Source organism: Macrotis lagotis, chromosome 3, assembly GCF_037893015.1.
Source record: "Macrotis lagotis isolate mMagLag1 chromosome 3, bilby.v1.9.chrom.fasta, whole genome shotgun sequence".
Classification (NCBI taxonomy): Eukaryota; Metazoa; Chordata; class Mammalia; order Peramelemorphia; family Peramelidae; genus Macrotis; species Macrotis lagotis.
Genome location: NC_133660.1, coordinates 37,306,077 through 37,324,948, shown reverse-complemented (window position 1 = coordinate 37,324,948; position 18,872 = coordinate 37,306,077). Strand labels below are relative to the sequence as shown.

General features: G+C 40.4%; 1 protein-coding gene across 1 annotated transcript in view; it reads left to right on the top strand.

The window, feature by feature from the left end:
• Positions 1-14,928, top strand: part of SDAD1 (SDA1 domain containing 1) — a 28,382-nt gene extending 13,454 nt beyond the window's left edge. The window contains exons 13-22 of the mRNA XM_074228471.1: positions 1,301-1,359; positions 2,599-2,675; positions 5,164-5,261; positions 5,465-5,541; positions 8,378-8,507; positions 9,932-10,026; positions 10,200-10,390; positions 10,519-10,603; positions 11,303-11,464; positions 12,421-14,928. Coding sequence (XP_074084572.1) covers positions 1,301-1,359; positions 2,599-2,675; positions 5,164-5,261; positions 5,465-5,541; positions 8,378-8,507; positions 9,932-10,026; positions 10,200-10,390; positions 10,519-10,603; positions 11,303-11,464; positions 12,421-12,471 — 1,025 coding nt within the window. The 3' untranslated portion in view covers positions 12,472-14,928. The remainder of the gene's footprint in view (positions 1-1,300; positions 1,360-2,598; positions 2,676-5,163; positions 5,262-5,464; positions 5,542-8,377; positions 8,508-9,931; positions 10,027-10,199; positions 10,391-10,518; positions 10,604-11,302; positions 11,465-12,420) is intronic.
• The last annotated feature ends 3,944 nt before the right edge of the window (positions 14,929-18,872 follow it).

The window sequence follows — 18,872 nt, the reverse complement described above, 5'->3', positions numbered from 1 at the left end:
GAGAGTTTTATTTTTTTTTCCAATTACATGTAAAGATAAACATCCATTTTTTGTAAGCTTTGGAGTTCCACATTTTTCTACCTCTCTCTTCCCTCCCCCTTCTTCATGATAGTGAGTAATCTGATACAGATTATATTGTACAGTTATGTTAAACATAAACATGTTTCCATATTAGTCATGTTGTGAAAGAAGAATCGGAACAAAAGGGGGGGGAACTTGGAAAAAGTTTTAACAAGTGAATATAGTCTGCTTTGCTCTGCATTCAGGCTCCACAGTTTTTTTTTCCTCTGGATGTGATGGCATTGTTCATCACAAATCTTTTAGGATTGTCCTTGATCACTGAACCACTGAGTGGAGCAGCATCCATCATAGTGGATTATCTCACAGTGCTGCTGTTAGGGTATACAATGTTCTCTGGACTCTGCTCCCTTCATGAAATTCTTTCCAGGTTTTTAGAGAGTGCCTATTAAGTTTCCAAGTAATGGAAGGACAAATAGAAGCAGACAACACAGTCCTTGCCTTCAGAGAACTTACATTCTAATGGGGAATGTCTTCACAATGTGAAAAGAAGAGCTGGAAATGAAAGTGGCAATGAGGGAGGCAGGGGTTTGGAAGCTGAACCACAGCCAGGTGAGGCCAAAGGTTGTCTAAAAGCCAGGGGACTGATGGAATAGAGAGACTTGGAGAGGAAGATCTTGGTGAAAAGAGGACTTACATCTGTATGGGGTTTTTGTTTGTTTGGTCTGGATGGCCTGTGATAAGAATTCTTAATGTGGAAACTCCACCAATCCGGATCATCCTCTATCCACTGTGCTCAGTTAGTATCTGGGGCTCTCTGGAGTCAGACCCTCCACCAGGTCTCATGGCCCATCTGGAGGCCAGAGGAGCCATGGGGCTTCTGGTGCCAACTGGATTCTGTGGAGCACACACACTTAGGGGAGTTTTTGTATGCCGTGTCATGGTGGCCCCCCTACAGACTCTTGGCATCAGATCCAGAACAAGGAAGGGAGATTTCTTTGTCTTTGTTTCCCTGTTTAGACTTCCCTGAACTGGTATGTGTGATACTGCCTTGAATCACTCCCAAGTAGGCTCAGCTTGGGTTTTGTTACGTGTCCTCAGTGACTCTTCCATAGCATGTTTAGTGAGAGCTTATCGATTGATAGATGGATTGATTATAACTAAAGAGCACTCAGACCAGGCCCTACCTTGATTTCTCAGAGCATGTGCATGGGGGTTTTAAGCCCAGCTGGTCCTGGAAAGTACATGTCAAAAGCCCTTTTCTACTCTCTTCGTATTTCAGAGGTGACAAAGATTCTCCTCTTTGCTGCTCAAGCAGCCCATCAGCGTGTTCCCCCTGAGGTAAGTGACCTGTTTCCTGCTTCCTCCTGTTAATTGGGATTACTAGGGTAGTTTTTGTTTATTTCTGAGGAGCCATAGTATGTAGAGTGCCGGGCCTGCAGCTAGGAAGATTTATCCTCCTGAGTTCAAATCCTGCCTCAGATACTTTGTGGCTGTGAGACCCTGGGCTCACTGTTTGCCTCAGTTTCCTCAACTGTAAAATGAGCTGGAGGAGGAAATGGCAAATCTCTCTAGAATCTTTGCTAAGAAAACTCCAGATGGGATCATGAAGAATCAGACATGACTAAAAAGCAACTGAACAATAAAAAATGATACGTAAAATCATGGGATCATCCACTGATAGCTGGAAAGGACCATACAACCTCCTCCCTAGGCAGAAACAGGCACAGAAACTTAAATGATTTGCCCAGGGACACATAGCCAGTGACTGAGGCAAGATTTGAACTCAAGTCTTCCTATCTCCAAGTCTTTTGCTTTTTCAGTTGAAAAGTGACATAAAAACTTAAGAGAAGGAAATGACTTTGAAAATTATCTAATACATAGGGGAGGCAAGGTGTCGTAGTGGATAGAGCACTGGCCTTGGAGTCAGGAGTACCTGAGTTCAAATCCGGCCTCAGACACTTAATAATTACCTAGCTGTGTGGCCTTGGGCAAGCCACTTAACCCCATTGCCTTGCAAAAAAAAAGAAAGAAAGAAAATTATCTAATATAACTGAATTTACTTTTCACTGAATCCTAGGGGTGGAATGATTTCCATAAACTTGTATAATTAGGCTAGTGGACAGAGCTGGCCATCTCTCCATTCACCTTTCCTTTCATGGTACTATATCCAGGAGTCATTTAGATGTCCGCACTTGGCCAAAAGCCAAGCTCAGGGTAAGAAATGATGTTGGAGGTGCTTCATTAGAGTCTCCATCTTTGTAATCTAGAGCAGAGGAGAGCAATGGTGGATCACTAATTTTTTAGGGGTGCAGGGTTCCTTAGAAGACTTTCCTGTCTAGTCAAAAGTAACATTGTTTTTTCAGTTTGTGACTCCTGCTAGAATCCTAACTGTAGGACAGTAGCCCCAGTGATTTTTGTTGGGAGTCCTGGGGGGGGGGGGGGTTAACTGCAAATCTGATGGTCAAGTTGGTTTTTCTTCGGCAATGGTGATTTGTATGCTGATGTTCAAGCTTGAATTTTGATCCTATGCACATGCTTCTGATTCTCATCATTTCTTTCCAACCATTGCTAATACAGATTATTGAATCCTTGCTAATGACTGTGGCCAACAATTTTGTCACTGACAAGAACTCTGGGGAGGTTATGACTGTTGGGTAAGTAGAAGCATGTGGTTGTTAAACTACCTTATTGTACAATTAGCTGTCGTGGAGACCAGAGACAACACTTTAATAATTATCAGTCTCATATTTTCCACACTCAGCAGCCTAGGATTTTGTTCGAAACAACTTGATAATTTATTCTGCTGTGAGCAGCAAAGGAAGGTTTTTTCTGACTTGATAATTCCTTTTTCCTTGTTCATTCTTCTGTCTGTGATCAGATGATTCTCTTCTTTAGTTTAGTGACTGAATCTTTGTGGAGAGCAAGGCTAGGGATGAAACCCCTCCCGCAACAGCTGGCTGGACTTTGAGCTAAATTATATACCAATTCCCTGGGGAAGTCTGGATTTCTCTTGCAAACATCTCAGATGTTCTTAGGAGCAAACACAGACTCCCATCCTAAAGTCTACTGCTTGAACCATTATTTTATTAGTTACCTTTCATTAAATTCGGTAATAGCCAAAATGTAAATTCTGATATTTCCTCATAAAATTTTAAAAATTAACATTTCTGATTAAATGGCTCAGTTTATAAAAACTAGACTACCCTCCTTTACATAGTTTCTTCTATTTTGGGACTCAAACCCTGCTTTCATAACCTGAAACAAATATCAGAGTTAATAACTATAAACAGTACAAAGACATTTCAATATTTTGGCAGTGTATCAATGTTTTGGTGGTAAATCAGCTGTCAAAAAGACCACAGCTAGAGTCCCCTCAGACCTTTCAACTCACAGGATGGAAGAGGGGCAGTCTCTCCAGAACCCTCCTCAACTTGTTCTCCAAATAAGATATCTCCATAACAATAACAGTTGCCTCCTCAGTCTCACCAGATGGCATTGAACTCTTTTTCTTCTCTCACAGACCTCTCACATAATGACTATGTCCATCTCAGACTCTTCCAGATAATGATAGTTAAATTGTAATCGATCCATTAATAAATATTTATTAAGCACTTCCTACATATGAACTAGACAGTCCTGGCCCTCAAAGAGCTTGTGGCCTAAATGAAGAAGATTACACATAAAAGGAAACCTAAGGATGGGAATATTGGGGCATGGATTAGGGGAAAAGAGGGAAGGAACATTGGTGAAGAATTTCAAAGCCAGGTGGGAAATGAGAAGATGACTGGCCTGGGGTCCTCCCTAAATGGAGGTTCTCCACCCTCCATTCTGAGGGGTCCCAAGAGTCAAGGGTGCTGGTGAGATGCAAGGACCAAATCTGATTTGATCTTCATGATGATGAAGTTTCTGTGGACTTGACCTCTCCAGGATTCTCTCCTTTAGATGTACAGTAACAGTAAATACAATCTTTTTAATTTTTTTTGGTCTTTTGGGGGGAGGGTTTGAATGTTAATGCCAACTATATTCATTCTGCCTTAGTCTGGCTCCAAGTCAACAGCTATAGATTAAATACCTCTTTTTGCACTGGGGGTGCAAAAATAAAAGACATCTCAGCATCTGCCTGATGAGAAATTACAAATTGTGCAGATAAGTAAATACAGTCATTTAACAAGTATTTATTAAACTTCCTGCTGTGTTGGGCCCTGGCACATCAGATATAAAGAATGAAACAATCTTTATTCTTAAGGAAATTATTATAACTGAGGAGATAGCAAGTCTGTGTGGGCTCTGTCTGCATACCTAACATCTGCATTTGTTCATGATACAAATAAAAGTTTTATGGAATAATTATGAAAAGATGAAATCCCGTGCAGTTAAGTACACAGGAGTTGGGGAGGGCTTGACTACAATGTGATTTGGAGAGGGACTGCATTCTTCAAAGAGGAGAGAACCCCGAGTTGTGTCTTGAAAATCAGGGTTTTGAAACATGCTGACAGGGAGGGTGGTCCAGACAAAGGCATGGAGGCTAGAGATGGAGTGTTAGTGGGGGGGGGGGGGGGGGGGCTGTGTGGAGGGAACATGAATGGGAATCATGTAGGTAAAACTAGAAAGGTCACTAGAGCCAAGTGTTAAACTGCCAGGTTTTCTCTTAGGCATCACAGCAGCCAGGGGTGTATTGAGCAGAAGAGCAACATGGTAAGGGTGCTAGGGCATTCTAGAGTGCAGAGTGCTGAAGTCTCAAAGACTCGTCTGAATTTGAATCTAGCCTCAGAGGCTCACTAGCTGTATGGCCCTGGGCAAGTCACTTTACCCCATGTGCCTCAGTTTCCTCATCTGTAAAATGAGAAGGAAATGACAAACTACTCCAGTATCTGCCAAGAAAACCCCAAAAGGGTCTTGAAGAGTCAGACATAACTGATCAGCAACAGGGCTTAGGTGTGACCTCAGCCTTAGGAAGGTTATTTTGGCAGCAGTGCAGAGAATGAATTGGAGAGACCAAAAACTTGAAACAGGAAGATGAATTAAGAGTCCATTACCAGAGTCCAGGGGAAGGGCCACACTGCCCAAGAACCTGTGGTAGCTCATCGACCTTGCTGCCTGTTTGTCTTCTGAGCCATTCACCATGTATTTTTCTTCCTTTAGAATCAATGCTATAAAAGAGATAACAGCCCGGTGCCCTCTGGCCATGACTGAAGACCTTCTCCAAGATCTGGCCCAGTACAGATCCCATAAGGACAAGAGTAAGTAGATTATGATTTCCTTTGCTCTAAATACCAAGCCAAAATTGCCTGTTTATTTGTGAGTAAAAGGTGGTTCTTGGTGGTATTTTGGACTGCCTTAAGATATTTCTATATTCCTTAGTCTAGTGCCTAGCATGTGCTAGTTATTCTTATTGTAATTGTCTTTATTGTTGGTGATTCTTATGGAGTCTTTGCTGTTGCAGATGTGATGATGTCTGCTCGAACCCTGATTCAGCTCTTCCGAACCCTGAATCCACAAATGTTGCAGAAAAAATTCAGGGTGAGTAATCCCTGGGGGCACCGGTTTTTGTTTATTCTGAATTCTACAGTGGTATTGAAAGTTGTATTTCAATTTTAGTGTTCATGGAAAGATCATGTCTGTATGTAAAGTGTATCTTTCCTTCTCTAAGAACCTATCCAAAAAACAAAGTTAAGGATTCCAAAAATGAAACTAGGACAAGTATCGTCTTACTTTTAGTTGACGTGTGCCCTTGGGAGTCGAGGAGTAAATTATAACTTGTGTCTTTGAAGCTTTGTGCAGCTGAGGAACCAAGGCTAAGTAACTCTTTGACCTCAAGATTTTCTTGGGTCCTCTTTAGCCAATTAATTCATCAACTGTTCTTGAGATGTGATCCTTGTCTTCATGGACCTTATCGTCTTGAGGACAGGTGTGTCTCATAAATAACTCTAATAAAATGTGTTAGAGGTACAACATATCATCCAATAAGGATAAATTGATCCTTGGGGATCCAAGAATGCTTTGTGATGATGGTGGTATCAAAAGTTGGGATTTTAATGGGGAGGCCATGGAGGGAACGGGCAGGAGGTAGGCAAACCCAGGACTCAGAGAACAGGATATATTTTGGTGCCTACAGAGCACAGAGGGATATTTTAGGAAGTAGCATAGGTAAGGGAATAACTGCCCACTGCCCACTTTCTGTGTAGCACCTCAAATTCTGCCCATGTAGCTAGAGATCTAGCCTTGGACTTGGGAAGATTTGAGTCTCTGCAGCACTGAACAATGTTAGTTATTCTCCTAAATCCCTGCTCTGGATTTCCATAGCTGCTATCTTTTTATTCTGTTATCTGCCTCAGTTTCCTCATCTGTAAATCTATTTAAAAAAACACCTCAGTTTCCTTAGTAGGGTCTTCATACATTTCGTGCCCACTAACTGTAGTTATCAACCCAAGGATTAAACTCTGGGTCTGCCTCTCTTTTCTCTTTATGTTTCAGTTTTCATCTATGTAGATGGTTCTCAAATCTTTTTGTTCAGTCACTATCTCTTCTATCCCACATCATGAACTACTTCTGGACAGTTAGCTATCCATTGGGTATCCCAGACATACTGTGTCCAAAGAAGAATCCATCATCATCTTTTCCAAAACCATCCCTTTATCTAGACTACACTACAACGATGTCATTCTTCTGCTTACTTTACTTTCAACTCCCTGGTCATTTGCCAAGTCTTGTAATTTCTCCTCAAAATCTCTCAAGTACGACTTTTCTCTTCATTGGCATAGATCCTCTCCAGTGCTGCCCCACTCCCTTCTTTCCTGGACTGTGGCAATAGTCTTCTCCCTTCCTTCAGTCCACCCTCTACTTAGCCATCAAAGGGATTCTCCTGACTTTGTTGTCCCCTACTCGGTTAACTCCAAGGGTTCCCTATTACCTCCAGGGTAATACATGAACTCCTGTTTGTCATTTAAAGGCGGTAGGAAACTAGACGGCCCAGTGGTTGGAGCACCAGGCCTGGAATCAGGAAGATCTGAATTCAGATCCAGCCTCAGACTTACTAACTGTGTAACCCTGGGCAAGTCACTTACCATCTGTCTGCCTCAGTTTCCTCATGTGTAAAATGGGGGATAATAATAGTACCCATCTCCAGGGCTGTTGGGACAATCAAACAAAATTTTACAGTATATTTGTAGCACTTAGTTATGTGCAAGATAAATGTAAGCTATCATCATCTGCATCTTGTTTCCTAGCTTTGAAGGTGCCCCGAGCCTTTGTCTTGGGAATTTTTCGCTTTCTTCATTCTCTCCATGGTTTTCATCAGCTCCCCTGAGTCCATTATGTCCACATGACTCCCAGATTTCTACATGCAGTCAACCTCGGTCTCCTGAGCTCCAGAACCGTTTCACCAGCTCTCCCAGATTTCTTGTAGTCATCTTAAAGGCAACATCCAAAGCAGATCTCTTTACCTCTCCTCCAAAACCTGTTCCACTTTCTGACATCCACGGTTCTTGTCTGGGACCCAACTATTCTTCCAGCTGCCCAGAGAGATTTCTGACTCTGCCGACTCTTGGTCAACATCCAATCACCTATTCCTCCGTAGCAAGTCTTTCTCCATACTCACCCTCACCAGCCCAGTTCAGGGCCCTCATCATGAAGTCGCCCTCTAATCGAGCCCCTTTCTTCCAAGCTCTCTTTTCACCAAGGTTTTCTACCTTGAAGCACAGGTGTCTTTGCTGCTCAGAGGTGTCGGTGGCTTCCTCTTACCTCCAGGATAAAATACAGACACTTGTGTTGTCATTTAGCAATTTTTACCTTGCACTGTGGCCTGTTTTTCTGGGTTACTCCCCTTCTCATGTTGGAGGTTCCCACCAAACTGGTTTGATTATTGCTTACCCAGCCTTTCCACAAGCTGTGCCCAAACTTGGAATGCACTCCCTTCCCACTAATGTCTTTGGGGATTCTGGGCTTCATTTAAAGCTGAGCTCAAGTTGTTCAAGTGTGTCCAACTCCATTTGGAATTTCTTAGCAAAGATCCTGGAGATGTTTGTGCTGTTTCCTTCTCCAGTTCATTTTACAGATAAGGAAATTAAAGCAAACGAGATGAATTGACTTGCCTTCAGTCACACTACAAATGAGTTCCTGAGGTTGGGTTTGAACTCAGGTCTTCCGGACTCCAGGTCCAACACTGTCCACTGCCACCTAGCCCTTCAGCTCAACAGCCTTTCCTACATATGACCTCTTCTAATTTCCACCACCCCTAAAACTATCTTGTATTTACTTGATACTTGTGTTTTTGCTCTTAAATGTATGTGTAGATTGTTAGCTCTTTGAGGTCAGGTATGACAAGGACTTAATATCTAAAGATTATTTTATGTTTTAGGGAAAACCCACAGAGGCTTCAGTAGAAGCAAGAATTCAAGAATATGGCGAATTAGATGCTAAAGATTACATTCCAGGGGCTGAAGTTCTTGAAGTTGAGAAAAAGGAAGTGGATGAAGAGGATGACGATGGTTAGTGATAGGTGCAGAAATTGCTTGTGTCATCTTTGTGGGGAGCTGAACCTAAGACCCTTGTATACTTCACAGCCTCACGCATTTAGAGTTGGGACCTCAGAGCCTATTAAGACCAACCCACCAGGGGCAGCTAGGTGGCACAGTGGATAAAGCACTGGCCCTGGAGTCAGGAGTACCTGGGTTTAAATCTGGTCTCAGACACTTAATAATGACCTAGCTGTGTAGCCTTGGGCAAGCCACTTAACCCCATTTGCCTTGAAAAAAAAAAAGACCAACCCACCTCATTTTGTTTGAGAGGAAACAGGCATTAGAGAGGCTGAGGGACCCAAGATCCCATAACCATTAAAAGGCTGAACTGGAATTTGAATCCAGTTCTTCTACTTCCAGTTCCATGCCTTACCATGCTAATGGAAGTATGTCTACATTATGGGGAGAGAATCTGTTCACAGGCCCTTTTTTTTGGTTTGTGTATTTTTTTTTAAGATCCAAAAGAATTTTCCTTTTCATGCCATTTGGTCACTTAGGAGAAACATAGGTTTTTGTTTGTTGACTATAAAAAACTCAGAAGAAAAAGGGTGGTGTCCTAGGAGTGTGTGATTTATTTAAATAGTCACCACTTCAGTTTTAGGAGAGAGCCTCTGGACATCTCAGGTCAGTTATGGATCCTGACTCTTATGATCCAGTGGATAAGATGTGAGATCTGGAGTCAGGAAGACTTGAGTTTGAATTCTACCTTAGCTTCTTCTTAACTGGTTAACACTGGGCAAGTCATTTCACCTTTTTTTTCAGCCTCTCTTTATGTTTAAAATTAGGGATTATAAAAATCTCTCCCCCCCCCCCCCCCAGCAGATGTGTGGAACAAATTACATGACAATTGTAACAACTTTAAACACCAGCTACTATTATTTCATTGAATTATAGATAAGACCTTTTCACATCAAGAATCATTCATTTTTTTTCATTCATCAAACTTAAGACTTAGATCTTGAAAGGGTCATACTATTAAGAGGAAGAAATTAGGTGACAAGTAAAAGTCAGAGCCAGGACTCTAACTCAGGAATCCTGAGAGTACATTGCTCTTGTCATTGTGCCAGGCTGCCTCAGAGGCATTTTCATGTAGTTCCATGACCAGGGAGACCTAGGTTTGAGCCCCATCTTTGACATGTGCTGACTGGATGACCCTGGCCTGGGTCTGACTTCATCTCTGAGAGCTCTCTAGACCACTCTCTTAACACAAAGAGTTAGGGAAGGTAGAGGAATTTGCACAGATGAGGAGTTTCCCTAATAGACCCAGCCCTGTCTTGCATCTGAATCTAGGGGAAGATAAAGAGGCTTCTGTCCATTCTCCTTTGTCTAATTAACCTGGATAACCCAGGAGTGACCTTCGAGCCTCCTTGATAACGTCACATTTCTCTATCCAGATGGGTGGGAAAGCGCCAGCCTCAGTGAGGATGAAGATGAAGATGGCGAGTGGATCCAGGTGTACCATTCCTCTGATGAAGAGCAACAGGAAATAGTAGGTCTTTGGACTCTCTTCTTTAAATCATAAGTTATTGGTCTAGCTCTGTTTTGCCTGGATCAGTCAGTGTAGAAGTCTTAAGACATGAATGATCAAGCTGCCATTTGTGTCGGTGAACCTCTGTGTTTTTTAATCGTTGTCCTTATAACACGTGTCTGTGTGACTACAAGGCTGAGAAGCTAAAGAATGTGCCCGTGGAGGAACGCAAGGCCAAGGCAGCTGCGGTAAGCACCAGCCGGGTTCTAACCCAAGAAGACTTCCAGAAAATTCGCCTCGCCCAGCTGAGGAAAGAAATGGATGCTGCTCCAGGGAAATCCCAGAAGAGGAAGAATTTTGACATAGACAGTGAAGAGGAAGATAGGTAAAACAAGCCCCATACCCAAGTGTGAGGGCTGGTGGGCATCCTAGGGTGAAGGAGCGTCAGTTGTTGTTTCAGCCTGCAGCATTTTTGATGATCTTTTTCACAGCTGTGTCTTTTTTCCCCCCCAGAGGAGAGTTGCTTTCCTTGAGGGACATTGAACATCTCCATAAAAAACCCAAGTCTGACAAAGAGACAAGACTGGCCACCGCAATGGTGAGGGCTTCATTTCTTCTGTTAAAATAGGAAACAATTGGATGAATGCACAGGGTGGGGGGCTCAGAAGGGGCATTGGATGGGAAATCGGGAGGCCCTTGGAGTGAGTCCAGATGGCATCTTACTGACTCTGGGACCTCGACAGGGCTGTCTTTGGGTCTTAGGTACACATCTGTTCACTGGGGCATTGGATCACATGGCCTCCAAGAGCCCTTCCAGCTCTAATTCTGTGGCTTAGGTCACCACATCCCACAGCTCTGAGTATTGTAGGTAATCATGAGTATATGAAGCAGCATTTGTTAAATACTTGTAGCAAAGTGTTTTTTATAATATATATATATATATGCATCAGATAAATTCTCCTTACACTGGTATGTCTAATATTATAACTTTTAAAGATAATGAAACTAAGGTAGACAGAGGTTAAATGACTTGTTCAGGGATACTCAGTTAGCAAGTGTTAGAGGCAGCATTTGGACTCTGGTCTTCCTCACTCTTATCTGGGGCTTTATCTATTTTCCCTTTCTTCCTGTTTTCTCCCTGTTTGTATGTCTTAGTATTTGAACCAGTGTTGGAAGTTATTTCTAAATATCTGGGGAAAAGGGCCATCTAAATGTGGCAAGCAGTGTGAAATAAATAGGAAAAGAGAAGAGGTGTCTGTTATTTTAAAAGAAAAAAATAATTTTTTTGTATTTGTAGGCAGGGAAGACAGACAGAAAAGAATTTGTGAAGAAGAAAACCAAATTGAACCCATTTGCTAGTTCTACAAATAAAGAAAAGAAAAAACAGAAGAATTTTATGATGATGAGATACAGCCATAATGTCCGATCTAAAACAAAACGTTCCTTCAGAGACAAGCAGGTGAGCTGGGATCAACACTCAGGGAGCTGACTGAGCTCTGCCCATGGAAGTATAGTGACTTTCCCCCTGAAAATTGATCACACTGTTGCCATCTGTATTAACATCTAAATGAATTCAGTATTGTGTGGCAGAGTAGAAAAGACTGTGAGGTGTAGGGAGAAGACGTGGGGTCTGGGTCTCCTGTTGCTCAGTATTTTAGGACCAGGTTATTCAGAGGTTTGATTAAGTGGTTTCTAGAATACTTTTCAACTGTTAGGATTTTGGAGAAGGAGTAGGGAGGAAAGATTCTCATCCCTTCACTGATTGTTAGAAGGCATTAACCTAGAGGAAGGGTTCCCAATCTGTGTCCCAGCTACCCTCAGGGATACAGATAGTATTTAATGAACAGCTGTGCTGTTCACTTGAAATATTAAAGAAACTGCCTTGACAAAGTTACAAAATTCAGAATCTTCCCTTGGAGAAGGAAGTTTTATTGATGACAAGATCAAGAGTATCACTATCTCATTCTGTAGCTGATGTGGGAGAAGGTCAGGACAAGTAAGAAAGGGGAAGAACTGGGAGTTTAGGCTGTTAGAAGAAGCATCAGTAGTTATGTTGATGACCCCAATTAAGAGGACATGAGTCAGGCAGGAGAGAAAGATGGGAGAGCATTCTGGAGATTGGTGCACCCAACTGATGGACTTGCAAAGGAAGAATGCCCCACTACTGGTGAATATCAGCATCAGCTGGGCCAGCAGGACAATGGGGGCAGGAAACACATTGAGAACCCATTTCCAAAAGAATTTCGTTAATCTGGAGTCTTAGGAGCCACTTACTGAGTGTATTTACTGCTTTCTAACTACTTTATGCAGGTTTTCCTGGGGAGAATTCTGTAACAATATAATTGCATCCTAGTGGAGTCTAACAAAGAGGTTGCATACTTGATTTTAACTTTGATTTCTTTTTTAATCTTCCAGTTGGCTCTGCGGGATGCACTTTTGAAAAAGAGGAAAAAGCTCATGAAATAACCATCTCACAGGGGAGACAAGTGCCAGTTTTGCAGTATTGCTTTGGAATAGCAAGGGATTCTTGTTGACTTTAGAAGAACTCTGAAGGTTGGCTAGCACCGATCCTACCAAAATGAATCCCCACACCAACATCCATCCTGAGAACTGGACACTGTGCTTAACGATCACCTTGAGAGAGAGAGCCCTCATTGACTGACCCGCACAAAACATTGCCTTAGTTCAAAATATTTTTATTCTGGAAATGGAAAATTGACAATATATGTAAAAAAAAAAAATTTATAAAAAAGAAATAAATTATTTGTCCAGTGGACTCCATTTCATTGGTCAGCCCTGGATAGCATGGTGCAGATGACAAGATAGGTGTAAACCCTAGCTTGATTGCCTTCTGTTTGCCCAGTGAGTCTGGTGACTGACCTATACACATATGGGCAAATGACTATAAGTCTTGCCAAAGGGTTAAATATTGTTTTAATATCTATAAGGAAATAATTGGTGAATATCTTTCTTAAAAAAATAATCTGAATTGTACATAATTGTCTCGAATTCTCTGGTTTGCTTCTTTATTCAAAAAGGGAATTTTCCCCTTATATCCTTTTTTTACAAAATATATTTTCATTGATATCAACTATTTTTACATTGCCTAAATTTTCTCCTGTGTACCATCCCTTTCTCAGTCCCAGAAGGCCATCTCTTATTTTTTTTTAAGAGCCATCTCTTATAAGTTTATTTTTTAAAGGAAAAATTCAACAACCGTGGCCATTACATAGAAGAGAAGAAACTTGACATCTATGCAGTCTTCCATTTCTGTGAACACCTTCCCCCACATCACCTCTGCAAAGAACTCTCCTGTCCTTTCTTGTCCTTTAGCTCAAGGAAAACCGTGACCTCTGGTATCTGCATCCTTCCCTGATGAGTGGTTATTGAGTGGGAAGCTTGGAGTCTGACCTGGAAAGACTCAGAAGGCATCTGGTTCCCCACATAGCCAGGAACCTTTTCTGCAGCATGGCTGCTGTCCACTGGCCATTCATTTAACACCTGCCCAAAGATTCAGGGAGAGGGGAAAGGAGCTTAATGTTCTTGGGGGTACTTCCCCAGCTTCTAGAGGTGTTTTTACATTAAGTGTGAATTTGACTTGCTAACTGCCCCATCAATCCTAGAACAGGCAGAATGAATAAATCTAACGATTCATTCCTTTTAAGAGGTCCTCAGGACAGCCATAACATCTCCCCTAGGTCTCCTCAGTTCTTACCTGGAATGATCTCAAGCCTTTCAACCCTCCTGTCTGCGTTCCTGTGGATGCCCTCTCCCTGTCTAATGTCCCTTCCTATAAGGAAGTAACCAGAACTGCCGAGACTGAAGGATGGAATGCCTCCAATTAATACAACCCAGGTTAGGTTTGTAGGTTGATTTGGGCTTTTGGTTTTTTCCCAACATCTCTTTGTTAACTCCTGTTGTGTTTATAGTGAACCAAAACTTCTGGATCTTTTTCTCACAAATTTTGTCTAGTGCTTTGTTGAAATCTAGGTCAACTCTTGTCTACACCAATGGTTTATGTGTCATTCTGGATAGATAAAATCAATATTTTTCTTTTAGGTTTTTTGGGGGGGGGTTGCAAGGCAAATGGGGTTAAGTGGCTTGCCCAAGGCCACACAGCTAGGGAATTATTAAGTGTCTGAGACCGGATTTGAACCCAGGTACTCCTGACTCCAAATGACAATTTTATCTAACTGATCTATGTATTCAATGCCATTCCAGTTAAATTACTAAAAAAAAATATTTTTTACTGAGCTAGAAAAATAACAACAAAGTTCATTTGGAAGAACAAAGGATCAAGAATTTAAAAGAAACCAGGAGAAAAGATATAAAGGAAGAAGATTCAACAGAATCAGACCTTGTATAAAATGGGAGCATTGTTGAAGTGCAAAAAGGATACTTTTGGTTAGTAAGAATGTAGCCAAAATTGGGGGGAAATCTCATAATTTCAGCATATGATTGGGTTGGAAGATTACTGTGGGATGGGAAAAGATGAACTGGTTGATTTAGAAAAACGTGAAAAGACTGGGATTTATGAAGGAAGATGAAACAGAGAAACATAAGTGGAAATAAGTATAATCCAGCCTGACATATATATGAGTGTATATATGTATATGTTTATAGATAGTTATGTGTGTATATATGTGTATGCATGTGTGTGTGTGTGGATATATATATATATATATATGTATATGTATCTCCATGTATATATATATGTGTATCTCCATGCCTCATTGTAGCCTTTAAAATGACAAGGGAGAGAATAAAGTAAAAAGTTCCCAGCAGAAAACAAGGAAGCAAAGAAAGCTGGGCAGCTTTGAAAACAATGTAGTATTTATTATATAGGTTATTGATAAATTTATATTGAATCTTTTATGGTCTTCTGTATACATGGAACATTTTTTCCCCATTTTGTATATAGATTTAATTTTTTTTAATTGCAAAAAAGCTTCATAAAGAAGAAAAGAGGTTAAGACAATGTCCTTTTTAATTTTCTAAATTTTGAACAACAAATGACAAATAAAATAAGTATTTCCAAAGACATTGTAAAACGGGAGAATTTTCTATTATATTATTTTAGTCTAATTTTTCCTGATTCTGCTTATTTCAGTCTGCATTAGTTCATATAAATCACCAAAGTTCTCATTTCTCTTTATTCATATTATCTTAATAATAGTAATACTTCATTCTATTAATATACAATTATTTGGGGTGGCTAGGTGGCACAGTGGATAAAGAACCGGCCCTGGAGTCAGGAGTACCTGGGTTCAAATCCGGTCTCAGACACTTAATAATTCCCTAGCTGTGTGGCCTTGGGCAAGCCACTTAACCCCATTTGCCTTGCAAAAATCTAAAAAAAAAAAAAACCAAAACAAAAAATATGCAATTAGTTTACCTTCTCTTTAAAACATTAAAAATTCTCACCCTATCTCCATCTTTCCCCTATCAATTGAGAAAGTAAGAAATAGGATACCCATTATACATATGAATTCATGCAAAACATTTCCACATTAAACATGGCAGGGGAAGCAAAATAAATAAAAGGGGAGAAATATGCCTCAATCTGCTTAGACTCCATCAGTTCTCTCTGGAAGTGGACAGCATTTTTTCAACTGAGTGCTTTGGAATTGTGGATGATGGTATTGTTCAGAGTAGCTAAGCCTTTCTTAATTGATTATAATACAATATTGCTATTACTGAGTACAATGCTGTTCTATCTTTATTATCATTTTTTTTTTTAGTTTTTTGCAAGGCCACACAGCTAGATAATTATTGTCTGAGACCAGATTTGAACTCAGGTACTCCTGACTCCAGGGCCGGTGCTTTATCCACTGCGCCACCCAGCAGCCCCTTGATTATCATTTTTTATAGCATGGTAGTATTCCATCACAATCTTATACAATAACTTGCTCAGTCATTACTCAATTGATGGGCATCCCCTTATATTCCTTTTTTTGGGATGTGCTGCTTTTTCCCCACAAAGCAAACTCAAAAGTATCTGTATGAATCTCCCCCTAAAGAAACAATTCTGAATTCCATCATGCAATTTAAAGTTATCACTTTGACTACAATCTAATGTATCACAATGAACCTCCTTTGTCTTTCAGATTGGTTACAGCAAAAAAACAGAATTAGTAAGGACTTTTTAAAAAATATGAGGCAGGGGTGGCTAGATGGCGTAGTGGATAAAGCACCGGCCCTGGAGTCAGGAGTACTTGAGTTCAAATCTAGTCTCAGACACTTAATAATTATCTAGCTGTGTGGCCTTGGGCAAGCCACTTAACCCCGTTTGCCTTGAAAAAAACCAAAAAAAAAAAAATATGAGGCAACACAATATCTACATGATATAATATTTGGTATTTTATCTAGCCATAGGTTTGTTTTGTTTGGCCCTCTGACTTCATTCTTTTCTGCCAATGCTGATGAGCCTTGCAATTAATAAACAAAGGGTTGTCTAAGGCACTAAGATATTAGGTGATTTGTCCAGGATCACATGTCTAGTGAGTTAAATGGTATCATCAGTCAATACAAGTTATGTGGTAATTGAGTCGAATACATATACCATGGGATCTGGGATTGGGTGGCTCAATGGATAGAGCGCTAAGCTTAGGAATCAGGAAAACCTGAATTCAGATCTGATCTCAGACACTGACCAGCTGTATGACCCTGGACAAATCACTTAACCCTGTTTGCCTCAGTTTTCTCATCTTTAAAATGAGCTAGAGAAGAAAATAGCAACCCCTTCCTGCATTTTTTGTCAAGAAAACTACCCAATGGGTTCATAGAGTCAGACACAATACAACAAACCTAGGGGCAGCTGGGTGGTCCAGTGGATAGAACAACAAACCTAAATTCAAATTGTGATAACTATGTAACTCTAAGTCACTTAACCTCTGCCTGCTTCTGGATTCTCATCTGTAAAATGGAGACGATAACATTGCCTACCTCACCTCCTAGGTTGTCATTAGGACAAAATGGGAGAACGTTTGTAAACACTATGCCAACTTTAGTGTTACATGAATATTAGCTGTTATAGCTGTATCATCTAAAAGTGTTTAAGGAAGATGCAATCTATAAAAGTTTGGGCTCAATAGTCAGCCCTTTGGTCTACAGTATAACTACCTGTTATATTTGCTATAGGAAGATCAGATCCAACTTTTGTAATTATGACTCATAGCAGGAACTTTGTCCAGGGACTTATCTGGAAAGAACGAATCCTCTCCTACTTTAAGAGTATCCTGGCTAATATTTAACTTCCTGTTAGAGATTCAGAGTTATCATTTTGAATATGATTGTCGTACTTTACTCTTGGGTTATTTTACCATTGTATCACAGCTAATATAACTATACCTTCAGGTCCCCCTTGGGTATATTAGGGCTATTTCTCTACAAGACAAATTTTCTAAAGTGCACAGCTTTTTGTTATTTTGTCTACTTTTAAAAGTTGTGCTTCTTCCCTTTGAGTCATACTCCCACTTTCTCACTCCTATCAACTGTGCCTATCTCTAATTACTATTCCTGATCGGTGAGATGTAAATCAGCTTCTTTCCTTACTCCTCCTGTACCTAATGTACAATTTTTAAACTTGTGTGGAATGTAAACCAGATAATAATCAGAATTCTTAGTATAGTGAGATACTTTACTCCTACTTGTAAAATGCTTGAATATTAATGCTTAACCTTGCCCTCTAAGGAGCAGTCACTGAATGGGAGTCCGACGGATGAGCTGGATCTGAATCCCATCTCTGCCACTTAAGTTTGTGACTTGGTATAAACCACAAATTCTCTGGGTCTCAGTTTCCACATCTGTAAAATGAAAGATTTGAATTATATGAACTGCAAAGACCTTCCAGTCCCAAATCCTATGATAACCTATGATCAGGATTTTTTCTCGTACTTCCTAATTCTCAGTTTATATTCAGAATTATTGAGCATTCACTAATCAACACGTTGGTTTGTCTTAGAATGCACATGTAAATTTTTTAAAGTTTTTTTGTTCTTTCTTTCTTTGTCCTGGTTTTTTTCCATTTTCTAATTCTTCTTTCACAGCATGACTAATATGGAAATATGTTAAACACAATTACACATGTATAAGCTGTATCAAATCACTCACTGCCATGGGGAAGGGGAAGAGAAAGAGGGTGGTAGAAAAATGTTTAACTCCAAAGCTTAGAAAAAAAATGAAGATTGGAAACTATCTTTGCATGTAATTAAAAAAAAATAAAATAACATAAGAAAAAAAAAGAAGGTACACTCCCAAAAAAACAAGACAAATTAAGAATGCGGGTGCAAGGTATACATTGCATGGCCATCCACACCTCTTCCCCAAGGTGTGTCTGGCTTGGCTAGCTAACTCTCTGCAACCTTCCCTCACACTGATAAACAGGAGGTTCCCAGAAAAAGGTCCCCACTATGCAGCTACTTTCAAACTCCTTCAGGATTTTAGCAATAATCCCATTGATCCTACTGACCACTTTAATTCTTAAACTACCAGCTATGTGTTTCTATTCACCCAAAAGCAACTGCTCACAATAATGACCCCTTTAGATTTTAAATACAATCATTTAACAATTATGAAAAAGAAGCAAATGTATCACAAGTACTCATATTAAAGCAAATGCTTTACATACATAAATCTAGGTCACATTGTGCAACCAAGGCAACTCAGTATCTGTGGATAGACACAGAAAGTGGCCAATAAGGAACATAAGTGAGGAAAACTCATGTATTTGGAATAACGCATCTATGGAACTGTAAGCGTTGGTGTCCTTTTTCTGTATTGAATGTATTCTGTATTGAATAGATGCTTCAGTTGCTAAAGATGAATTCATCCATTCTTGACTAAAGTGCCAGCCAAAGCTAGCCAAG